This window comes from Hyperoodon ampullatus, assembly GCF_949752795.1.
Source record: "Hyperoodon ampullatus genome assembly, chromosome: 4".
In the NCBI taxonomy this organism is placed as follows: Eukaryota; Metazoa; Chordata; class Mammalia; order Artiodactyla; family Ziphiidae; genus Hyperoodon; species Hyperoodon ampullatus.
In genome coordinates, this window is record NC_136917.1 from 166,788,848 (window position 1) to 166,815,278 (window position 26,431).

General features: G+C 43.3%; 1 protein-coding gene across 4 annotated transcripts in view; it reads left to right on the plus strand.

The window, feature by feature from the left end:
* Window positions 1-26,431, plus strand: part of CTNND2 (catenin delta 2) — a gene marked incomplete at both ends in the record, with an annotated part of 950,049 nt that overhangs the window by 827,636 nt on the left and 95,982 nt on the right. For 2 of the 4 annotated variants that reach the window (XM_079701889.1, XM_079701891.1), the window contains 2 exons: window positions 9,051-9,125; window positions 10,139-10,289. In XM_079701889.1, coding sequence (XP_079558015.1) covers window positions 9,051-9,125; window positions 10,139-10,289 — 226 coding nt within the window. The remainder of the gene's footprint in view (window positions 1-9,050; window positions 9,126-10,138; window positions 10,290-26,431) is intronic. The other 2 variants (XM_079701890.1, XM_079701892.1) reach the window with 1 other exon arrangement.

A 26,431-nucleotide genomic window follows, 5' to 3' on the forward strand; every position in this document is an offset into this window, starting at 1 on the left:
TTTTTATAGACCTCATCATCTGAAACAATAACTTCTCTTTATGGGGAGATCGTGCACACTCTTTTTCCGTGACAAATTGACTAGCAAGCTAGATCTTCATAATGGTCCAAATACTTTTTAAACTTTAAAACACTCATTACTTGGTTTACAAGCATCAGAAAAACATAATGGCAGAAGCAAGTGAAGTGTTTTTATTAGCTAACATGGACTTCGGTTACGTTTTTCTCATTTACAGTGAAATGATTTTGTTTGTCACAGAATATTAAAACAGCTGGTTATAGTAGTTTGAGGAGTTCCAAAATGTGAATGAATGCTCTTTCAACTCCCATTTATGGGTTATTTTTATTGTAACTGAACTCTCTGAAAACTCAGGATTAGAACTGTAGAAATATATCTGTACTTGCTATTAAGTCAAACATTTTAGATATCTTTGTATGGTCAGTTTTCTCCCTAAAATGTGACTATTCTCAGAGAGTCTATTAGTTGTCCATTTATGTTTAAAGTAAGATGGAATAAAGAGAAACTTGGATATTAATCTGTTAATATTTAATGAAGTAACATGATAGCAATGCAGATTTACTGAGAAGGAAACAGAATCTCTGGCCATGTGGCACAGATGAATAAAAAATAAGAGAACTGGGAAATTTGAGACTTGTTCCTAAGGACAGGGGCAATGCTTTGAAGGCACTGAATTTAGTGTAGCTTAGCAATTAGTGTATCATTAAAAGTAAACCAGGGCAGATGAGTGGAGTGCAAGAAATAAAAGTAAAAATCATGGTTTAACATCTAAGACAAAGGTCTTTGTCCTAGTTAGCAGTGTGATGTAAAGCATAAGGTTTAAATGCAAAGAAACAGGGTGGTGAAAGATCATGATGAAAATGGGACATGAAGCATCATGCCTAATGGGTTAGAAATGGGGCCAAAATAAACACAGAGGTTATCTCAGGACTCTGCCCAATCAGCAGGCTCCTAGAGACAACACATTGAGTTGGGCCTGATGCCCAGCCTGAGGCAGAATGAGGATGGGCCCAACCTCAGGAGGAGATGGAGAGGAGCCAGGGTCACCACCAGGTCATTGGTTCTAATCACACAATATTCAGTGGTTTCTTCTAAGACCCCAGTAAGTAGTACTGATCCCGAGGGCTGCACCTGTATTAGAAATGCCACATGCATCCAAGCTGACTAGAGAGTAAACCCGTTTTTGGATAGTTTGGCTCTACTTTCACCATCGTCATTGAATAGCAAAGTGCTAAGTTACAGAATTACATTCAGAAACTGTAGAAACAGCTAAAGCTGAGGGATTTCCACTTCCACCCAAGATGCCAAGATGGAGCACCAAGTTCCTTTAAGTAGTAATAATAACAACAACAACAGCAACAAGCCAGAGAAATATATGAAACAATGGTTGTTATAACACTAAGCATTAGTCAATGAAGAAATTGATCTCTGAGAAACAGGAAATAAACAAGGTGAGCCCTATGATTGTCCCAACTCACTGTCTTGAGAGAGTTTCCAGACCGCAGCACAAAGATTAGGAACCCAGGAGGAGCTCAGCAGACTCTCTGAGCTAAGGAGATGGAACTGAGTATCTAGGGAGACCAAGGTGACTAGAGCTCATAGGACAGAGCACCAAAGAGGAGAAAGCCACACATAGAAAGAACCCTAGAAATATGCAGAGGATCCCCCTCAAATATTCAGCAGAGATCTCTCAGTGCATGCATGTGAGAGAAATACCCAAGGCTGAAGAGACAACCTCCTGAAATGATTAGACAGAATGTAACTTGGCATTTACACAGGAATGGGCATAATGTGCATTTCCAAGAGCCAGACAGGAAATCCTCATAATTCATGGATCACTGGGAAGAATACTCTCAGGGTCTTGCCTCAGTATTGAGGTATAATTAGCCCTGGACTAAATATGCTCTAGTCTTTCCTATCAAATCTTAAAAGTAAGACCCAGAAGAATCAATAGTTTCCAAGTAAATTAACTGCATCCTTGAATAAAGTTTAAAAATACCTATAGGAATACAAAAATATCCAGCACCCATTGCATTAAAATTAATAATGTCTGGCATCCAATTGAAAATAACCCTACAAGCAAATAAACAGGAAAATGTGATTCGTAATGAGGAGAAAAATCAACCATTCAAAACCAATTCAGAGCCAACAAAGATGTTAAAAATAGCAGGCAAGCAGTTATTGTAACTCTACTACATGTGTTCAAAAAGTTCATTAGAGTCGTGGAAAATATATAAAAGGCCCAAATAAAATGTCTAGAGTTGAAAATAAACTGAAATGAAAAAAAAAAAAAAAACACATGGAATGGGATTAACAGCAGGTTAGACATTGCTGAAGAAAGATTAATGAGTTTAAAGATGGCAGTGGAAACTATGCAAGGTGAAATGCAGAGAGATTAAAAAAACCCTACAGATCATCAGTGAGCCTCAAGTGGCCTAATATATGTGCCATTAGAATTCCCAGAGGAGAGGAGAGAGAAAGGAGAAAGAAAACAGAAAAATATATTTGAAGAAATAATGGTTGAAAATCTTCCAAATGGTTCCAAATTTTTCAAATTTAATGAAAACCACAAACTCACATATCCAAGCACCTCAAGGAACCCCAAGCCCAAGAAACATGATGAAACTATACCAAGGTGCTTCATAAACAAATGGCTCAAAATCAGTAATAAAGACAAAATCTTAAAAGCAGCCAGAGGACAAAAGACATGTTCCATACAAAAATAAGGATGACAGCTGATTTTTCACCAGCAATTATGTTAGTGAGAAGACAGTGAGGCAGCATCTTTAAACCTCTTGGGCCTAATAATGTATAAAGTTGATTTTGGTTTGGTATCTAGCAGGTACAACCTGTCTCTATAGGAAATTTCCAGGATTCCTAGAGCAGCTGTAAAACTGTCTGTAGAAGAAATCCTTTCTGAGCCCAGTTTAAGACATGGGCTACCCTGGAATCCGGCATGGTTAATTACCTGAGCAGTGGGGACACAGAGGAATTCTAATGTGGAAACTTCATTTTAACTGTCCCAGCATGATCAGAGCTGTGGTGGCCCAGGACATGCCACTCAGTATTGTGTTCTTCCAGCACTGAGGGCAGGCAAATATTCATAAGCCCTGTATCAAAAGTTCTACTCTCACACACAGAATTGAGGGATGAGTTTGGCTTTAGGAGAGACTCCCAAAGAAATATACGATCTCTTCAAACCCTGATTACACTTTTGTGGAAGTGGATGGAACTTGCTGATCCAACTAATTGCAGTGGCTTTGATCCTTTCTATCTAGTGCCTTTCAGTGGAGAATGCAGTTCTTAAGTAATACACATGTGGTACTAGAAATCAACCTGACATTTTCTTTCACCAGTTAAACGTTTTTACTCCCCAGCTGTGAGCCAGTAATTAGAAGACAGATGACATAAAGAGATGAATGTGACTTGGTAACTTCCCTCAGGTACCGGTAATAAACATGTAAACAAAAAGGCCAGAAAAAAACATGATAGATGCTATAATAGGAGTATATACACAAGGGTGTATACATACATATATATACACACACACACATATATATATACACACACACACATATACACACATACACAAGGCACAAGGGTGTCCCAGGGGTCATCTTTACAAGGAAGAGGTCAGAGATGAGGAACCCCACTTCCAACATCACTAGTTAAAACCTAGGGTTAGGAGTCAATGATTACAGTTCATTTTAACACACTAGCACATCTCATTAGTTAGAGAAATTCTAGCTACTGTGAAAAAGAGACCCTCAAATATGCAAGGGCTCAAATGAGATAGGAGGTAGAAGCTATTTTCTCTGGTGTAACAGGTAAGGGAAGGTGCGTGAGGAGGGAAGCTCCACTCCATGAATTATTTCACCCAGGCTGACAGCTGTTCTGCCATCTTCAAGGTGTGGTAAAGATGTGATCTTCCAAGGCTACTCTTAGGGTCATCATCCGCTAGTGAGAAGCAGAAAGAGAGTGCAGACCAACAACCAGAAATGTTCTGTTTTGAAAGTCACCTGGAGCCCTTGTTTTGCCTAATGCAAAAAAGGAAAAAAAGAAAAAAAATCACATAATCTAGACACTTCTAGCAAACTCAATCAAATTCATCTATTTCCCAGTCCCTCAAGGTTTAACACTTGGCCACATTTATGCTTGTCTGCCTTCATCTTCTCCTGCCCCCCTGTGGTTGCTGCTAAACTTGGGGGTCTTACAGGCATTCGTATCCCTGTGGGGGATGGAGATTGGGTATTCATTTCCGTCTGAAATCGTTTCTCTCCTATGCTGCCTCTTGCCCAGGACAAGCCTCCTTGTCCTATTGGTTTCCCAGCTGGGACAGGGCAATTGGAGGTTGGACCGTTTCTGGTCCAAGGTGCTCTCCTGGCCTACACCTGCCTTCCCCACTGTTGAGCTTCCTTGAGATGCAGACACAGTCCATGCCTGCCATTCTGATGCATCCCAACTTCCTGGCCAACTAACCCTTCTGCAGCCCTGGATCCTTAGCCTTTTTCCCTGGCTAACTTACACAGCCCACCCACTCAAGACCACAGAAACACTCAGGGCTACCCCGTGTCACACTGGGGCCACAGGAATCCTCTTCTGCCCAGCAAGCCCTGTTGCCATTCCTACTGTGTGGCCCCCGCTCTGTGATGGTTCATGGCGGGACTTCCTGAGTCTTGTGCAACCAGCACTGACGTCCAGGAAGGACAGCAGAGTTTCTGTCGACTTTCTGCTCTTCTATATCCCAGGGGGTTTTATCACCAGCCTCTCACACACTGAGGAGGACCTATCCAGGGACACTTCAGGTGGCAGCCCCCAAAGATACTTTTACATCTCTCGTTTCCTCCCCAACCTGGATCCTTTCTCTCCCCTGCTAGGAAACTCTGTGTGGGATCCGAGGAGGGGTCATAATATTTTCTGTCTATTCTCATTCCCTTTCAAGTCTATCTCATCTTTCACCGGCATCTGTGCTTTCTACCCTTAAACACTAACTGTCTGCTGCTTTGTTATCTGTCCCATCCTGACATCACCTCATTGGACCAAATCGTGGTGGAGCCTCTCTCCAGGAAGAGCCATGGGCAAGGAGGAGAAGAAACAGCATTTATTATTTCAAATTGTTGTCCCATCACATGCAAAGAGAAGACATCCTTTCCTGACGCAAGGCCTTTCTCATTGTCGTTCCAATTATACGTGACTTCTTTTCTCAGATTTGCTAAATCCTGGCAGGTAGTTCTCAAGAACAGATTGAAACGTCCAGGAGCTCCATTGACAGTACTAGAAGGCTCTTTAACTCGGGAGTTTAGAGGAGTGCCAGATGGGTTATTGGAAGACTAAAATAATAACATGAGTTGTTATACCAAAGTGAACTGGTGAATTTGTAAGGGATCAGATCAACTGTGAGTGCAGATTGTATAACTTATCCTGTGTTTCTGAGAAGCACATGAGAGTGGTGGTCAGTCACACCAACTCTGGGGCACTGCTCCCTGGGTTCAAGACCTGGCTGAGCATCTACAACGTGTGACCTTTCCTCATCTGTCTAATGCGAGTAACAGTAGTGCCCACTGCGTAGGGTTGAGATGAGGACTAAATGAGTTAGCACAGGTCTAAGTGTCAGGTGTGTCTTAGCTGAGATTATTTTGAGGGATCATAACTCTCTGGAGGTCCTCATTGGGAAAGCATCTCTCCAGGAACAATTTGGGTCCTGTTTCTGTGCTGTTTTCTCCTGGACCAGAGCTTCCTCCTCCCCCTCCCCTCTTCTCCTCCTCCCCCCTCCCCTCTTCTCCTCCTCCCCCTCCCCTCTTCTCCTCCTCCCCCCCCTTCTCCTCCTCCCCCCTCCCTTCTTCTCCTCCTTCCCCCTCCCCTCTTCTCCTCCTCCCCCCTCCCCTCTTCTCCTCCTCCCCCCTCCCCTCTTCTCCTCCTCCCCCCTCCCTTCTTCTCCTCCTCCCCCCTCCCCTCTTCTCCTCCTCCCCCCTCCCCTCTTCTCCTCCTCCCCCTCCCCTCTTCTCCTCCTCCCCCCTCCCCTCTTCTCCTCCTTACCCCCTCCCCTCTTCTCCTCCTTCCCCTTCCCCTCTTCTCCTCCTCCCCCCTCCCCTCTTCTCCTCCTCCCCCCTCCCCTCTTCTCCTCCTCCCCCCTCCCCTCTTCTCCTCCTCCCCCCTCCCCTCTTCTCCTCCTTACCCCCTCCCCTCTTCTCCTCCTCCCCCTCCCCTCTTCTCCTCCTCCCCCTCCCCTCTTCTCCTCCTTCCCCTTCCCCTCTTCTCCTCCTCCCCCTCCCCTCTTCTCCTCCTCCCCCCTCCCCTCTTCTCCTCCTCCCCCCTCCCCTCTTCTCCTCCTTACCCCCTCCCCTCTTCTCCTCCTCCCCCCTCCCCTCTTCTCCTCCTCCCCCCTCCCCTCTTCTCCTCCTCCCCCCTCCCCTCTTCTCCTCCTCCCCCCTCCCCTCTTCTCCTCCTCCCCCCTCCCCTCTTCTCCTCCTTACCCCCTCCCCTCTTCTCCTCCTCCCCCTCCCCTCTTCTCCTCCTCCCCCCTCCCCTCTTCTCCTCCTTACCCCCTCCCCTCTTCTCCTCCTTACCCCCTCCCCTCTTCTCCTCCTTCCCCTTCCCCTCTTCTCCTCCTCCCCCCTCCCCTCTTCTCCTCCTCCCCCCTCCCCTCTTCTCCTCCTCCCCCCTCCCCTCTTCTCCTCCTCCCCCCTCCCCTCTTCTCCTCCTTACCCCCTCCCCTCTTCTCCTCCTCCCCCCTCCCCTCTTCTCCTCCTTACCCCCTCCCCTCTTCTCCTCCTCCCCCTCCCCTCTTCTCCTCCTCCCCCTCCCCTCTTCTCCTCCTTCCCCCTCCCCTCTTCTCCTCCTCCCCCCTCCCCTCTTCTCCTCCTCCCCCCTCCCCTCTTCTCCTCCTTACCCCCTCCCCTCTTCTCCTCCTTCCCCTTCCCCTCTTCTCCTCCTCCCCCCCTTCTCCTCCTCCTCCTCCTCCATCTCTTCTTTCTCATCCTCCCCCTCCTCTTCCTTCTCCTCCTTTTGAATCATCAAGGATCCTCTCTTCAGCTCATGGACCATTCTTCTCAAAGCCATCCTGGTCTACCGGCTTTGTCCCTTCCCTTCTCATTGGTGGGCTCAGTGTATGACGCTCTCCTTCTGTTTGCAAAAAGTCAAGTTCTGTCCAAAGATTTCCACCTCAACCACAATGAGTTAAGGTACACTTATCTCTCTTGTTCATCTACTTTCATGCCAGTTATACTTCTTTTGTTTCAATTACAAAGCTCTTGGCAACTCATACACGTCGCTAACCCCAGGGGCTGCAGTGCTGTCCAAGGTAACTCACTTCTCTTTTGGAAAAACTCTGTATGAGCCTCGCACTACTGTGTTGAGTGCACTTGGGAAATATTCCTCATCTCCCCAGTACTGTGTCATGTCTTTCTCTCTTTCCACCTCTGTGCTGTCTTTACTCCTTCTTGTTGGGTTACACATAGGTTCACATGTGGGTTATACATGACCTATTCCAAGACTGCTCATCTGCTACTTAAAAAGCATCACTATCCTTGCATGTTAAGGAAACTTGGAAACTTGCATCATCTTTTGAATGAAATGTAAATAATTCAATCTGAATTGTCATATACTGAGCTAATAATGGGGATTTTCCATACACACACAAACACATACACACAACTCAAAGTTTCAAAATAAAGGTTATTTTCTGTATATTGATAACATAAGATCAAATCCATTGTCTGATTTTCCCTTTTCACTTAGAACCTATCACTGTTGACCATTTTCTCATACCAAAAAGATGTATCTACAACTCATACACATTTTTGGCCATGCATAGCCATTTTTGGTGACTCTCAAATCAGTCTTCAGCAAAGCTGAAGGACTCTCATTATTTTCCAAACACCAAATCATCTTTCCATCCAACATGAAGAGATATAATAGCTAGACTTCTAAGGAAGAAAAAGTTAAGCTATAGCCTACCTTTCTTGGTTCATTTCATATATAGTCAGGTTCTCCCCTCTCAATGTTTGGCAGGATGGAGGGGAGGGGAAGGCAGTTTCTGGGAGACCGAGCCCAGAGGTGTAGGCAAGAGAGAATGAGATAATGGCAGAGAAGAGAGTATTGTCAGCATCACAGAGCAGATAGAGGAAGAAGACTGGGGGCCAAGGGCACAGATGACACTTGTGGGCAGGTTGTTTAAAATCTTTGTGTCTAGATTTTCTCATCTATAAAACAAGAACAGTAATGTTACTCTCCCAGGAGTTTGGGGGATTAGAAGAGATCACTAATGCACAAGCCAGCATCTGGGGTCTGGGAAGAGGTGGCTCTGGGAAAGAGGTCATCTTTGGGCCCATGCTTCAGCCTGCCCGAATTCCCAAAACATCCCATCTGGTCTCTCCAAAGGCCCAGAATATCTCCCCAGTGTTCAAATATATTGTGGATGTTTACCTTACAATATGGAAATGTTGACCCCCACCCCCGCCCTGATTTCTGTTTTCTTCCATTAGTTTCTTTTCCATTAGCTTCTCCCCTTAGTCTTAAGGAAGAACCCAACAATGAATGGGCTGCAGAAGCCCAGGTGTCTAGTCTTTTCTGGGCCCTGGAGACCAAAAGGTTCACAAACAGGGGAGGAAGTAGATGAAAATCATGTCTCAGCATATGTCAAATTGCAAATGACATATCCTGTGGACATGACGGAGGTTTTGAACTGTCTTCATGAAACACTTTCCCTTGGAAGGGATATCCCATCCTCACAGCCAAATTTCAATTAGCAGCTGCCAAACCTGAAGCTTTTTCCATGTCTAAGACTTTCTGACCATCCATTTCTTTGCTCCCTGAGGTTGGGACTATGAAATAGTTAATTGCAATCAAGAGATGCTCTAGTGAATTCCATGAGCGTCCCCACTCCCTCAGGCTTCATAGAGCTTGAGGCACAGTAGGGGCAGGAGAAAAGCACTCGATCTGAGTTGATGGTGATAAGAAACTATGTGAATGTGACTTCTCTGACATAGGACGGGATGAAGTTGTGTGTTTTTTTAATCTCATATTTCATGCAGGGCTGGGCTGAGGATGTGGCAGGCATGGCATATGCCCTACGTTCACTGCCAGAGGGGGCTCCCTGCCTGCCACAGGTGAGAGCCAGCTCTGGGGTGCCTGCCCCAAAGGGGAAAGGGGCTGGAGGGACCTGGTGGGGAGGGGTGGGAGCTTTGTCCACCTTTGGTTGTCCCCAGGAGGACTCTGCCACAGAATCCAGAACCTCATGTTATGAGTTTAATTCTCTTAGATCATAACTGAAATTGCAACAGAGTAAACCCTTATATTGGTTGATTTTTATGGTGCATGCTTTTCTCTGGAACACTGTACAGGAGGACATATGCAGATACCTGTATTCCGTTAAATGAATCTGAATACTTTATGGTTCTGATACTGCAAGTACATTTCTATAAAGAGCCTTAGGTGTGTTCCACTAAAGGCAATGACTGCCAACCCAAAACAAATTGTATGCTTACTTTATAAATTAGACATTGAATTATGGCCCTAGGTATAATATTATATATTTTGATTTTTTTAATTTTACAATGTTCACCCTCCATCTTCGATGTCATATTTACCTCTCCTCACCCCTACCATTTTCTGGCTTAGTTCCTCCTAAATATTCCGCAAACAACTTAATTGACAGTACTTTCTGTGACTTATCTCTCTGCCCCACCTCGAAATTCAAGTCTCTTTTTAAAAAGTGACCTGTACTCTACCTTTTGTCATTGTCTACTCTTCCCAGGATTTTTTAAGTTTATTCCTGTTAATGTCAATAGCCAGCCCTTCCTGTCCCAGACCTCCATATCTTAAAGTACCAAATAGAGACACCACACAAATGGCTTCCTAACTCAGGGGCTGAGAAAGCTGGCACCAGCGAAATGAAGAGTGGTTAACTGATGAAAGCTGAAACCTTTATCCTATGTTGGAGACAAAAATAAAGTTAAAATGCTTAAATACATGTCCAACACCCTCAACCCATTCCACAGTGAGGTCTTGATCGTCCAACCTTCTTGGCACCTGTAGACGGTAGTGTGAAAACCCACACATGCTGTTTGCCTGTAGGGGTTTCACCCCAGCTCCTAATGTCTTTGCTTCCCCTCATTTGCAGTGGTCAGTATATATCCGAGCTGCTGTCCGGAAAGAGAAAGGCCTGCCCATCCTTGTGGAGCTGCTGCGGATAGACAATGACCGAGTGGTGTGCGCAGTGGCCACGGCACTCCGGAACATGGCCTTGGACGTCAGGAATAAGGAGCTCATTGGTAAGTTCCCTCCGATTCACAGTGTCTGCATTTGTTTTTAATTGAAGTACAGTGTACTTCTTGTGGTTGAATCCATGTGCAGGACGTATATGCATGTACAGAAACAGAGCATGTGTTAGAGGCCTTGCTTTTCCGGCTCTCCTTCTAGCGGAAATCAGTGTGCTCATTTATCTTTTAGAATTTAGAGGAAAATGCGATGTTTGTTGACATTTCTAATCTTTGCAAATTAAAAATGACCACAGTGCTCAGCACTGGATACCATCGTCCTGATCCTCTAAATCCTTGTCAGGCTGTTTGTTTGCTTTCCACGTTGTGAACTGGAATTCTAATGAGATACAGGCCACTTTTCTTCCTCTCTCTATGTTAAAATTTACTTTGGATTAGACTATACTGGCTCTTTAATCCTATTTTTAAAGAATCATCTCCCTTTAGTTTGGTGTTCAAGAAATAGGGAGGCTCTTTTATTAATGAAGCATTAAAGAGGTGTACATTCACCTATTTATTCAACAAATTTTTGTCCATGACCTACTTTGTTCCAGGCCTGGTCTAGGCCCAGAGATGATATCAAAGCAGCCAGGAAGCCTTGCCCTGGTGGAGTTTACATTCTGAAGAGGGGAGATGTACAGCCAACAAAATGCACACATGAATCCCACGGTGTGGTAGAAACTTTCTATGGGGGAAAATGGAGCTGGGTCAGGCACAATGTAATTGGTGAGGTTGTGATTTTTTTTTCAGTGAAGTGAAATTTACATAATATAAAATTAACCACTTTAAAATGTACCATTTAGCATTTTGACGATGTCGTACAACCAGCACCTATGTCAAGGTCCAAAATATTTCCATCACCCTAAGGAAAGCCCTGTACCCATTAGGTAGTCATCCCCCAATTCCCCTTCCTCCCAGTTCTGGCAGCCACCAGTCTGCTTTCTGTGGATTTTCCTATTCTGGATATTTCCTATAAATGGAATCACACAAGACGTGAGCTTTTGTGTCTGGCTTCTTTCACTTAGTGTAAGGGGCTGTGATTTTAAATGAGAGGTCAAAGTCAAAATAGGAGATGTTGGGAAGGTAACATTTGAGCAGAAACTTGAGGGAGGTGAAACAGGGCCGTGTGGCTCTCTGGGGGTCAGAGCACCTAAGCTGAAGCAGCAGCCTCTGCAGACAGCCTCCCAGAAGGGGATCTGGAAGCAGGCGCTTGGGTTCAAGGCCTTTGCAGGGCCTGGTGTGCCTGGTGCAGAGTGAGTGGTCGGAGCCCAGGCTGGAGAGACCTTCTGGTTCCTCCCTCTGTAACTGGGAGGATGCCCAACCAGGCCAAGATCGATTGATGCTTGGAGAATGATGAACCACAGGGACCTTCCCTGGGGAGAGGCACAGCCTCTGCACATACCATTGTCCTCCTGGGATCGAAGAGATGACTCTGGTGGGGTGGTTGATCAGTGCAGCAGGAAGCTTGCCCACAGGTAGCAGGTATCAGCGGAGGTCAGGCAACAGGGAGCTGGACCACCCATCGTGGCAAATGTTCCGGTTATGCAGCTTCTGGGGGATTTGGGAAAAGCAGGTGAGAGTGGGCAAAAGGGGAAGATTCCATTCCTGGGGCAGTTGGAGTACCAGGCGTGGGTCCAAGTCTCATATACAAATTATGCATAGATACAACGGTCTACCTCCACTATCCAAATTCCTGAACGTGGCATACCAAGCCCTTCATGACCTGGGAACCAGCCACTTTTCTCCTGCCGTTTTGCAATACCCATCATATCCTCCAATAAATACCAAAGTATTTGCAGGTCTCCAAGCCATTTATTTATTCACAGGGACCAGATTTCAAATCTGTGTCTAATAAATGCAATTATTTGTTATGCTCTCAGTACATCATAAGGCATGACATAAACTCACAATTTTATAATTACACTTAGTTTGAATTTAATTTAAATGGTGGTGGTGGCTGTTACCTATTTAAACTACACCATTAGCCCTCTCCAGATCCACTTTCCTTTTCCTTGCATAGGTGTTTTAGACAGGACAGAGCTGGGCTCCTCTCTAAAATGCAGGGAAAATCAATAGCTAATCAGTCTATTGCTTGGGTACGAACTACTAGGTGTTGTGCATTTGGGTGTTTTATTTCTTTTGGTGGATTAAAATATAACAAAATAGGGAACTATTGATTGGTTTTCTGGCTTCAAGGCATCTCTTCTTTCCGAGAAGCCAGTTATCTAGAACTGTCTCTGAGGCAGGAACATTTGGAAGTCCATATTGCCCATGTTAAATTAAGCCTTTACTATCAAATGTCACCAGACAGGAAAGGGAACCAAATGTTTAAAAATAGGAGTGAAAATATCTCAGCCATAAGCTTTATGGAGTCAATAACTTTTTCCTTGAGGAAGAAAAGCAGAATTGAACCAAAAACACTCTTCTATTCTATCTAGGAGAAAGGAAATGTGACCTTTGCTAACTCTTTTGCTTTAAATATTGTATCAAAGTAGTGGTTCTTTATAAGAAAATGCTCTACAGAACTTTATATATTGAAAAAAAAAGCTGCAACGACTTTGAACCAAGAACAAAGACAAAATTAAACTTGGACTTTTCTATCAACTCTCAGTCAAAGCTTTGGTGACCTCGTATGGTTTCCTGGTGGTAAAGATCATTTATATTCTGAAAACTCCCAGATAGATATCTCTGGTATGAATCTCACATCTCTGTATCCAATAGTCTGTCCACCACCTGCACCATATATCTGACAGGCATCTCAAGTAAAACATCTCCAGACCTGAGTTCCTTGTCTTTTCCTCCAAAACCAATCCTTCTGCAGCCTTCCGCATGGCAACCTGTCCCTGCAGTGGTCCAGGATAAGCACCTTGCTGTCCCCTTTGATTCTTTACTCTCATATCAGTCCATCAACAACTCTGGTCTTCCTTCTGAATTTTCCCATCACCTGACCCTCCTCACCTTCATTGCCTTGTCCCCCCAGATCCCATCCTCTCTCCCCTGCGTTATTACCATGGCCACTTTCCTGGTGGCGCAGTGGTTGAGAACTCCCTGCTTCTACGCTCACCCCCTACCATCTACTCTCAAAGGAGCAGCCAGAGTGGTCCTATCAAAACCTTACAGCATGTCTTTTCTCCACTTAAAACCTTCCATCAGCTCCTCATTTCTTTCAGTGTAAAGTTAAGTCTTTGCAAGGCAGACACGGCTCTATACAATCCAGTTCTCTCTTCCCTCTCCAGCCTCACCTTCTTCCTCACTGGCATTAACCTTTCTGTGGCCACTGCTTCACTGAAGTTCCTTTATGACCTGAGCCAAAAGCCTGCCTCAGGGCCCTTGAACATGCAGTTTCCTCTGCCTGCACTCCTCTGCCTGCAGATGTCCATGTGGTCAATCCTCACCCCCTCAGGTCTTTACTCAAGTGTTACTTTCCCAATACAACCTTTTCTGGTGCCCATTCTTAAAATTCTATCCCCTTTTCTGCTTTACTGATCTTCACAGTACTAATCACCCTCTAATATATAACATATTATTTATTTATCTTGATTCTTGTCCATCTCTCCACACTAGAAAGTAAACCCATTAAGAGCAGGAAGTTCCACCTTGTGTGTTTACTGATGTAGCTCGTGTACCTAGAACAATGCCTGACCCATACCAGGGATTCATCAATATTTGCTGAATGAATAACTGAATTTTTTCCTGTCTGGCCTTTATCTTATAATGAACTCCACATCAGCAAAACATTAAGTAAGCAAATGACATAAAACATTAACTAAAGAAAAGGATTTTATATTAATAAAGAAAATCATCCAAAAACCTACTAAAGTTTACTAGATGTATGCAGACACTCAGAATTTCAGAAGGAATCCAGTTGTTTTCCATCACTGGGGTCCAGTTTAAATTACATCTCTTCTTTAGATCATTCTTTTAATTGGGGGGTGGGGGGCAGCTACCACAACTCTGGTTAAGGAAAGGTTCATCTTCCTTGGACTCCATGATAAGGAAAAGTCCAAATAAGCTATTGAACAACAATCAGTCCACCCCATCAGCTCTAATGAGGTTCAGGTAGTAACACACATGGTCCCACTTGATCATGGTGTATGACCCTTTTAATGTATTGTTGGATTTGGATTGCTAGTAATTTGTTGAAGATTTTTGCATCTATGTTCATCAGTGATATTGGCCTGTAATTTTCTTTCTTTGTGGTATCTTTGTCTGGTTTTGGTATCAGGGTGATGGTGGCCTCATAGAATGAGTTTGGGAGTATTCCTTCCTCTGCAACTTTTTGGAATAGTTTCAGAAGGATAGGTGATAGCTCTTCTCTAAATGTTTGATAGAATTCACCTGTGAAACCATCTGGTCCTGGACTTTTGTTTGTTGGGAGTTTTTTTAGTCACAGTTTCAATTTCAGTACTTGTGATGGTCTGTTCATATTTTCTATTTCTTCCTGGTTCATTCTTGGGAGATTGTACCTTTCTAAGAATTTGTCCATTTCTTCCAGACTGTCCATTTTATTGGTGTATAGTTGCTTGTAGTAGTCTCTTATGATCCTCTGTATTTCTGTGGTGTCCATTTGAACTTCTCCTTTTTCATTTCTAATTTTATTGATTTGAGTCTTCTCCCTTTTTTTCTTGATGAGTCTTGCTAAAGGTTTATCAATTTTGTTTATCTTTTCAAAGATCCAGGTTTTAGTTTCATTGATCTTTTCTATTGTTTTCTTGGTCTCTATGCCATTTATTTCTGCTCTGATCTTTATGATTTCTTTCCTTCACTAGTTTTGGGTTTTGTTTGTTCTTCTTTCTCTAGTTGCTTTAGGTGTAAGGTTAGGTTGTTTATTTGTGATTTTTCTTGTTTCCTGAGGTAAGATTGTATTGCTATGAACTTCCCTCTTAGAACTGCTTTTGCTGCAGCCCATAGGTTTTGGATCATTGTGCTTTTGTTTTCATTTATCTCAAGGTATTTTTTGATTTCCTCTTTGATTTGTTCAAAAAAATTTTTTAAGATAATAGCACTAAAATAGTGTCACATACTCTACCTCTCCTTGTCTTTCCATTTGGGCTGTTTCCATGGTTCTGTGTATGTCTCTGCCATCAGGTGATAAGTAGGCTACAGGTAGATCTTTGTGTTCTTCCAAATGACGTGGTGCAGTGGTCCAGGTGAATGCACATCCATCCATTTCTTTGCAGCCTTCCAAAAATGTTAATTATCCTTCTGCATAAAGTGTTCTTTCATCATTCAGAAAGAGGTTTTTTGTTTGTTAGTTTGTTTGAGGTACGCGGGCCTCTCACTGTTGTGGCCTCTCCTGTTGTGGAGCACAGGCTCCGGACATGCAGGTTCAGCTGCCATGGCTCACGGGTCCAGCCCCTCCATGGCATGTGGGATCTTCCCGTACAGGGGCACGAACCCGTGTCCCCTGCATCGGCAGGCGGACTCTCAACCACTGCGCCACCAGGGAAGCCCAAGAGTTTTTTTTTTTTTTTTTAATGGTAATAATTAGCTTCAGAGAAAAGAACAAACAACACTGTATTGCTCTAATAAGTTTACCAAAATGCCATCCATTTCAGCACATCGACAGTTCCTGATGAAGATGGCAGGTATTTCTTTTCCGGATTCCCTATCCTCTCTGCCAACAAGCAAACAAACAAAACTAACAAAATAAAAAACTTCAAACTCCTAGGAACACTGGACAGGAGAAGTACTGAGTGGTGTTACCAAACGGCCTCTTATCCCTAACCACTATTTTTGATGAATTATTCAGCCAGACCGGTTTTTGTACCATCATCCCCACTCACAAACTTGTACCCAAGCTGTATCCCTCCCTGGCATGGTCTTTCATCTCTGTGCATTTACTCACCCCCCAGCTATCACTCAGAGCCCAGCTCTGGGTGGCCTTCCTGATGAACACTGCTCCTTGAACACAGGAAGGAGGTGGGTAATACCTACTTGATAAAAAATCTTTTAATTTATCTTGGATTTCCATTATGTAACTTTATTTTTGTGTTGTCTTTTTTTGTGTGTATGCATTGCATTTCCCCCCAATAAAATAAGAAGCAGGAATCAGGTTCCATATTTATTTGTATGCCCTACCATGCCTAGCCCTTTGCTATGCTCAGTGCATATTTGCTGAACTAATTCTCTGATGGGAGAATAACATGGGTTTTTTATTCTGGAGAACAGATCTAAAGGAGGTTTGGGGAATCCCACAAAGAGAGAAGGAGGGGTAGAGGGGAGGTCTGTTTCAGCCTCTTTCCACGGCATCCAAGGAAGAGAGGAAAGAAAGACAGCTCGGATACTGCCTGAAATCCTGGACTCTAGTCAAACTCATTCTGCTGCCACTTTGGAAGAGGTTTGGGATTGGGCAGGAATTAGTAACACTTTCTGCATATGCCCAGATAGCTATCAGAGATTGGCAGAGCCACTGCACCTCTGTGGGTGGCATTGGCAGAGCTCACAGGGCACCCTCCCTTCACTTCCCTGGGTGGTGGCTACATGCCACATTTTCCGGAAGGCAAGCCAGGACTGGGGCGCTGGAAGCATTCTCCCGGCTGCCTCACTCCCCTCCCCGGACTGAAGAGAAGGACCTTCCACTGCTTTGTGAACCTGGCCCTTCCTTCCCCATGTCCTCTAGCCATGTCCTTTAGCCATGTCCTTTCTGCCCTGCATGACCCTTTCCCTGCACTCTGTTATCATCTGGAGGTCAGGTCACCACGTTTGGAATTGTAGAATGCTGCCTCCATACATTCATATGATATGACCCATTCTTCGCATTGGGCTGAACTTCTTTTCACATTGTCAACTCTCTGAGCTTCTTCTATCCAGGCAGCACCCTCTCAACCCAACCCAGCCTCAAAGGGAGCACCAGACAGAATCCGGACACTCCGGCATCAGGGAGGGACATTTCTCAGGGGAGCCTGCTGGCTCCTAAACACAGCTGTCCCCCAAAAGAGACAGAAAAGAAGGGAGCCCCAAATCCCCAGGGGCACCTAGCAGTGCATGTCTCACACTTTTCCACACTCATGAAATCATGAACAAAAGAAGGGCAGTTTCTTGCCCGCGAGTTAATTGTGATTTAAGCAACAAACCCGTTGCTACTTCTCTCAAGGTTTTCAGATCGTCTCTTTCATTCATTCTGGGGAGGAGGGGGCAGTGGGGCTGACACAAGGGACATTCCCTTCCCAGCCTTTTTTCTTGCCACAATCTATTTTAAATATTCAAATAAAAGATTTTAGCTGACCACTCTAATGATTCTCTATAGACAGTGGTTGCTTATATTTAAAGGATTACATAAAAACGTTCTGTATTTAAGTGAAAATAAAGATGGAATAAAGGAGAAGGTAATGTTGATGGAATGTTAACCACCCCTCCCCTGCCAGCCCCTGCCCCTGTACCAGATCTTTACTTGGTGAGAAATGTGTTTTCCTTTGCAGCACTGGAGGGGGAAAACAGATGGAACCTTCATTGTATCCATACTGTCCTAAATGTGTGTAGCTTTGTAAACATTCTCTTTTGTTTAGTCATCTCACAGCTTAAATTTTGAGATGTGTACCCATGGAATTCTACACCTGGCAGCCCTGATCTTCATCCATACTTTGGGGTCTATTTTACCCAGTTCTCAAATCATGAGAGCATGTTCTCTTGGGGAATCAAGAGACACCTAAGCCTGTGTCTCAGTCTCCATGAAGCAGCATTCCAGATGTTACTCAGGAGATCATTTCTCAACATTTGTCTCACTTCTTCGGCCTAGGAATGAAATGACATGCTGGTCATCATCCTCTGAGTATTCAGAATATCACTACACTCACAGTGTCTCCTAGGGCTCTTAAAATGTATGGCACTACCATCAGTTAAAATACACACATGTGTGTGTTTTATTACATTCTCATCTCATGCCAGTGGCTTCTGTATAGCAGAACCCGCTGGGATGTGGGCACCCCATTCTGGAGGGCAGACTTTTCACAGGCCACTCATCACACTTGGGCACTTTCTTTATCTGTGTTCCTGACCCTGGGGAATCCCATCTGTGCCCAGGGAAAGACTTGAGGCTCTGGAAACCTCAGTGCAACCTGGGAGGCAAAGTAATATTTTTATTCCTGGGAATGTACAAGCTTTACTTTATTAAGTAGGTTTGAGGACATTTTTAGAGACATACCTTCTCTGCATTTCAAAACATGTTTCTTCAGACCCTGGCAGATGTTGTTTTAATTAAAACACATGTAATTTCAATTAGTATTTTTAAAAGAAGCCCGGTTTCCCAGACAAGGTGATTTTTCGGAGCATTCTTTGCTGACTCGCTTTAATAACTTGATTTCACGAGCCAAATTCTAGGCAGCTGGAGAGCTGTGTGCTTTGGCCAGAACTTGGTATCTTCAGATTAGGTGCCTGTGTTAGAGCTCTCATCTCCCAAAGCCGAGAACCTAATCTCATGAATGCTGCCGTCCTTTCCAGCAAAGACATGGGTTCTTTGTTAATGAACTTCAGACACCTGTTGGGGAATTTTGGTGGCTGGGTCTGGCAGATAAGAATTCCTTGGAAGGGGAAGTTGTAAATAAATTGAAGGGCCAATAATGATTTTATTAAACAAGACTTCATGATTGGCCCCTTGGAAATACTCGATGTGGGGAAAAGGCAAAACTGACTGAGTCAACTGAAATTTCCAGTTGAGGCAGATTTCAGAACCTCCACTGTAAGAAAAGAGGGAGAAAACACCTAACTTTATTTGGACCATTTCGGTATTTATTTTAATGCCTGGTCAAACAGTTTTAGAAGAAAAGATTTAGAAAAGAGAATGCATAAGAAATGAAATGGCTCTCCCAAATACCCCCATTCTTGAGAATCGAAAATAAAAAAGAGGATTTTAGCAGAATAATGTAGAACTCTATTTTTTTTGTTTGTTTGTTTGTTTTTGCGGTACACGGGCCTCTCACTGTTGTGGCCTCTCCTGTTGCAGAGCACAGGCTCCGGACACGCAGGCCCAGCGGCCGTGGCTCACGGGCCCAGCCGCTCCACGGCATATGGGATCCTCCTGGACCGGGGCATGAACCCGTGTCCCCTGCATCGGCAGGCGGACTCTCAAGCACTGCACCATCAGGGAAGCCCCAGAATAAAGTTTTTAAGTTATATTCATTCTCTATGTTAACTGCTAGTTCTTCCTCTTGCCAAAAGGAGGGAAAAACATTTAATCATGTGGAAATAAATTGTTATTTTTACTTTCAATACTAAAAATAATGGATTAGAAAGTAGTTTAAAAGTTTTTAAATGAATACTTTTTTAGCCATTCTGCCTTATGTTTGATTGTATTTATTATGCTGGATCTTGAGGAATTGCAGAGCAGCCAAGGGTAGATGTAATTGGGGGTTCCGCTAAAAAAAAAAAAAAAAAGGTGTATAGGCTGGTGCCATCAATTGAATGGTCCAGTGGATCTGACCTGGAGGACACATAAGGCACTAAGACGAAGAGAAGGCAGACACTGTAGAGAGGTGAGGCAGCCATCCCAGGACGAAGGGCACAGCAAGCCCCAGAAGAGGCTGGGGACCCAGGAAGTGATGGAAGATTGGCAGGGCAGCTCCCCTAGCATCTGGGCAGCTGAGGCCAGGAGCTAGGATGCTGGTCTGTGAGATGACACAAAGCAGATTTTGCTCCTTGAGAAGAAGCAAGCTTCTTGAGATGCTTTGAGAAGAGAAAGCCCATCCGTTCATCCTGCCAGACTGAGGTCATAGAGGAGAAGAGAGGCAAAGAATCAGGCAGCTCCCAACAGCTCCTTCTCAAAATGTCCCAAAAGTTCTTTCAAGACACTTAATTGAAATTTAGAGATTTCTTCTCTTATAACCAAGAAAGCTCATGAAAATGTACTGTCTCTGAGCAAACCTGTTTTTTTCAAATTTAAAATGCAATTCCCTCTTCAGTTTTTTGTATGATAACATCTTTGAACAATGTCAGGTAAAATACTGGCTTTGGAGTGGAATGATAAAAGACAAGCGGCTTGTTTCCTAAAGCACGTAATATCCTTTGAATCCCAGATTTTATCATCCTTACTATTTAATGTAAGCAGTTGAACTCGAGAGAGTACAAACCAGAATGGTGCAGGCATATGGTAATGTACAACGTGTTGCTTTTCATTAGGAGTTACTAATATTCCAGCATCAACATTAGAGGGTATTCAATGTGCAAGGTAGATCAAAGGATAAGAAATTCCCATGGTCCTCACTTGCAGACTTGAACACTTTAATTTACTCATCAGAGAGGAATGTCATAGCTATGAAATGGAAAGTGATGTTAAACTTTTTAACTGAATATTAATTCCATGGACTAATACCGACTAGTGTTTGTGTGAGAGTCAGGTCCATTATAAGTGACCTTGTTACTCTTTTTCTTTTCTTTTTTTTTGGGGGGAGGAGACGGGTACTTATCTATTTTTTTTAATTGAAGTACAGTTAATTTACAATATTGTGTTAGTTTCAGGTGTACAGCAAAGTGATTCAGTTATATATTTTTTTTCAGGTGCTTTTCTATTATAGGTTATTATAAGATATTGAATATAGTTCCCTGTGCTATACAGTAGGACCTTGTTGTTTATCAATTTTATATATAGTAGTGTGTATGAATTAATCCCATACTACTGATTTATCCCTCCCCCACGTTCCCTTTTGGTAACCGTAACTTTTTTTCCATGTCTGTGTGTCTGTTTCTGTTTTGGAAATAAATTTATTTCTATTATTTTTTATACTCCACATATGGTGATATCATATAATATTTGTCTTTCTCTGACTGACTTCACTTAGTATGATCATCTCTAGTTCCCTCCATGTTGCTGCAAATGGCGTTATTTCATTCTTTTTTATGGCTGAGTAATATTCCATTGTATATATGTACCACATCTTATTTATCCATTTATCTGTCTATGGACACTTAGGTTGCTTCCATGTCCTGGCTATTGTAAATAGTGCCGTTATGAACATTGGGGTGCATGTGTCTTTTTGAATTAGAGTTTTCATCTTCTGGGTGGTATATGCCCACGAGGAGTGGGATTGCAGGGTCATGGTAGCTCTATTTTCAGTTTTCTGAGGACCCTCCATACCATTTTCCATAGTGGCTGCACCAGTTTACATTCCCACCAACAGTGTAGGAGGGTTCCCTTTTCTCTGCTCCCTCTCCAGCATTTATTATTTGTAGAGTTTTTGATAATAGCCATTTGGACTGGTGTGAGGGGATACCTCGTAGTTTTGATTTGCATTTCTCTAATAATTAGTGACGTTGAGCATCTTTCCATGTTCCTGTTGGCCATCTGTATGTCTTCTTTGGAGAAATGTCTATTTAGCAACATTGTTACTCTTAAAAAGTGAGAATAGAGGGTGTGTGTGAGAGACAAGCCACAGGCCTTACTCACCAGCAAATAGTTATGGAGGGACCACTGGGGCTACTGCAGGAAACAAGGCCTCAACTTGCTTCCTTAGACCAGAGTTTCCCACACTGTGTACCACGAATGGGTCACAGATGTGCTGCAACTTTGATGCCCTCAGGAAGGTCTGGGGAGCAAGCGCCTGGACCTGTGGCACCCATCAGGGCACAGCTCTGACCCCAGGACACAGTACAGGTATTAGCATTTTCTATGTGTGCCATACTGAGGAAAACTTTAGAAGTTCTACCCAAGACAGGCCTCCCACCTCCACAGCCCAATACGAGACACCTGTGCACTGTCACGCCACCTGAAACTCAAAAGGTTGAACTTTCAGGTCATCCTCCCCTTTACTCCTCAGATACTAACCCAAACCCTAGTTTTTTATTGGACCCTATTTTTCCAGTGACAGAAATGGATAGACACTTTGGGTTTTTGTCCTTCTTTTCTTCATCCTTAGACAGTAAATCCATCAGGATATCTTGTTGACACTTCTTTGGGGAGTTTCTTGAATTCCTTACTCTTCATGTGTATTTCACCTTCCAATTTCAGCCTGCAGTGTGGCAAGTCCAGGGCACACCCGTGGCATCCTACCTGGGTCACTTTGTCCCTCTCACCCTTTCTGAGCTCCCATCCCTAAATCACTACTGCCACCCTGACCTTCGTAAAATCTTCCAATAAAGTAATATTCAGTGTTTCCAGGATATGCATGATACAAAGTGAACTCTGCCACCTGATTTTATTTTTCAGTAAAACAGTTTGTATTAAGGCCCCTGCCAGAGTCTCCATGCTTCCTAGTATGGGCATGTCTCTCTTCTGATCTTGCTCCAACCTCTGAGAAGCATTTGAAATATTCATACATCTTCGTTCCTAAGAGAGAACTTTCCTAGTTTTCTTCCTTCCTCTTTCTTTTCCTTTGGCTTTTTCTCCTCCACTCTGCTTCAGGGCTCTGTCCTGGGTCAATCGTCTGTAAAGCCCATCACATAAATTCATTATTTCTGACATTGTATTTTCCAGTTCTAGAATTCCCATTTGGTTCTTTCTTATAGTTTCCATTTCTCTGCTGAATTTGTTCATTTTTTAATCATACATGTTGTCCATTTCTCCACTTGATATTTAACATTTATATCACAGATCAAGTCCTTGTCTGCTTATTCTAGTATCTGAGTTATCTGTGGATTTGCCTGTATTGACTATCCATTCTCTTCATTTTTGGCCACATTTTCCTGCTTTGTTACATGTCTTGTGATTTCTTGTTTATGCTAGACATTGTGTGTTAAAATATTAGAATTGACTGAAGTAGATAATACATACCTCCAACAAAACACCCCATTTCTTCTATCAGTCTGCTAAGGTGGAGGGCTGAGTTAATCAAACATGTATTTTAGCTGTATCTGGGCTTTAGTTAAATTCAGTTTTTACCACTGATTCAAATGTTTCAAGAGCGTGATCAGTATTTAACCTACAGTTGGGCTTAGAAGCTGAGCATATACAGATTCTGGAGATGTCTCTGTGCATCACAGCCCAGTCATTACTTTCTGAGTCAGAGGAGATGTTTAGATCCCTGTACTGCCTACATTTTTCAGACCTTAAATAATTTTACTCTCACTTTCTCTATCCAACCTCAATACTTACTTTTTTTTAAAAAATAAATTTATTTATTTATTTTTGGCTGTGTTGGGTCTTCATTGCTGCACACGGGCTTTCTCTAGTTGCGGCGAGCTGGGGCTACTCTTCATTGCAGTGTGCAGGCTTCTCCCTGTGGTGGCTTCTCTTGTTGCAGAGCATGGGCTCTAAGTGTGCAGGCTTCAATAGTTGTGGCGCAAGGGCTCAGTAGTTGTGGCTCACGGGCTCTAGAGCACAGGCTCAGTAGTTGTGCAACACAGGCTTAGTTACTCCACAGCACGTGGGATCTTCCCCGACCTGGGCTCAAACCCGTGTCCCCTGCATTGGCAGGTGGATTCTTAACCACTGTGCCACCAGGGAAGTCCCAACCTCAATACTTACTGTTCCTAAGTTCACAACTGTCCTTCCAGTTGGGCTCTCTCCCCACTGTCCCTGCTCTTACCCTTCTCTTTCCACTTGAGCTATTCTATCCCCCACTCCCCACAGTTGCTCTTTCACCACCTCCTTTCTATCTACTCCTTACCCATCCTCCAAGACAAATTCTAGTTCCACCCCTTTTACAAAGCTTCCCTGAGAACTCTTTCTTTAATTTTGTGCTCTATTTGAACTCTTTCATGTCTATCAATGCATTTTCCCAAATTTAGCACATAAGGAGTATTGTGCACAAGACACATATGAGTGCATAATGCTAATGGATGCAGCAGTATCGTCTCCTCGGCCAAGCCAGTAGCTCTTTAGGAACAAGAAAAACATCTTTCTCTGTTTTCTCTTTTTATGCTTCTTTTGAAAGTCCTGGAAATGCCTAGCATCGTATGAATGGGATGACAGCCACAGGGAGGTGTTGCATCGTTCTGCTAGAATATGAACTCCAGGGGAGCAGGGGGAGTAGCTTCCTTGTTTGCTGCTGGAACCCCCAGAACAGGACTGTTCAGCATCTGGCAGATAATGTTTAGGTTTTATTTGAATGCACAGTAGGTTGAAGTCATAATATTGTGGTTTCATCAACCAAATTACCATTGTTATATGTTGATTTTCCTAATTATTCAAAATTGGTTTGCAGTGATAACCTATAGCATAACATCATTGACAATTGAGACCTACATACCTACCCTCACCCTCCTTCCTCACCTTGAACACACCACCACCACTACATCCCTAAAAATAGAGCTCCAAGCCTTATTTTTATTATGTAAACAAAAGCATGAAAAACACTTTTTCAAACCATGATTCTTGATCTCAGTTGCATACTGGAATCACCGGAGCCCATCCCCAAAGACACTGAGTTATTAGCACTTATTTTTAAGCTCCCTGGAGGTTGTAATATCTAGCCAAAGTTGAGAACTACTGCTTTAAATCTCTGTAAGACCCATCATAAATAAAAACAGCCTGCTAATCTCCTGGAAAACTGTCTTCTTCCAGTTTTGAAATGTTTTATAATGACTACAGTCTAAACCTGAAGTCATTATCCTCTGAGCATTTTTCTCTGAGACATTCTATTTCTTTGATTGCAACAGACACAGAAATTTTCTCCAGAAATTATTCTGATTCAAACTTTCTCTTTACATTATTGTATATAATGGATGATGGCTTTGAAATAGCTGATTTCAGTTAACATTGCCACTAAAGGTACTGATAGCTAGAGTCAAAACAAAGCATGAATTCTTGCAAATGTATTTATACATAGTAGGAATATCAAGTGGGCATCAGCTCCCTGTTGTAGAATAATCTTTCATAACACACACTTAGGTGAAGATGTCATGAGTCTCTTCAGTTTGGCAAAGGATTCTAACTTTACCTTTCCACTTAATTAAGCCCCTTATGGTTAAAGACGAATTGAATCAAGAGGATGATTGTAAAGAGCTTTTTGGAAACATCAAATTCAAGGATAAGGCTGACAATAGAGTTCAGGGCTGAGAAGGCTACAGGGACTGTCTCAATTTTTTTGATGGAAGCAGGCTGTCCCCTTGGTGCCATCCTTCCCCACTCAGGGTGTCTGAGTTCCTCACCACTTGGGAAGCCTGCCAGTGCCCAAGGAAAAAATGCCCACGGGGTACCAATGAGCAAGCAAAGAAGGAGAAAAATAACCAGAAAATATACAAATTAATACTTTGAGTTATAACCCTGCCTCACAAGCATCGTTCCAAAAAACGAGAGTATTAGCATTACCTTTCTGAGCGCTGCTTTTCTTGAGTTAAAGCTACTTATCACTTCCCAAATATGCTCTTCTTTGCTTTGACCTTATACCTCTGCCTGAAGGATTTATTAAAATGTGTTTTCTTTGATGTGCAGAGGTAATGCTAGGCAGTGTGTGCTTTAAGTTGCTTTTGAATCTGGTATCTTTGGGGTTTGGTATGGGGGAGGCTGCATCAGCTACTGGAAGAAGCTAATGGCTTCCCTTGAGGATCAAACCTTTGACCTTGCTTTCTTGGCTGGATGCTAATCTGCCGAACTAAGGAAAGTCAGACAATGGGGAGATCCAAGGAATTATTCCATTCACTTCATTGAACATCCCTCAGTTGACCTGATCCTGTATACCCTAGTGTTAAGTGTCACCTTCTTCTGTGACACCTCACTTAACCCCAGGAGCAATACTGGAATTGTATTCCATTCTCACCAGTTTTCACTACTGGCCCAGGCTGGGGAAGAAGAGCTAGTGGATAAAAAGATGTAGGGTAGGTGATGAATACTGACAAGGCTATTTGTTGAATGAAGATAAAGGTATTGTTTCTGAAACATCATTATAGGGGAAAATAGAGGATTGTTCAGTTACCTATTTTCCATTAGGCAAAGGACTAGAACTAGCTAAAAACATTTGAATTACAAAGTAGAACACCTCCCTTGATCAATATTAAACGGTAAGCAAGGGACTGTGCTACTCAGTTGGATAGCAATGATCTGTGAGCAACAGACAATGAATGCCGAGCGTTCAGTAGTTAAGTACGGTTTGCCACAAAGCCCATCTTAAATGGGTAAGTAAGTGATCTCCTACGTGTACACATGACTGCATCCACGGTAATTAGGTGCAAATGGGAAGGGACAGCCTGACTAAGTCAGGCTTTGTCTTCTTCCCACATTAGCTTAAAGCAGCCCATATAGCCACCCTGCTTTTCATCTTCCCAGCTGGCTCCCTGGGTCACCCACCCCC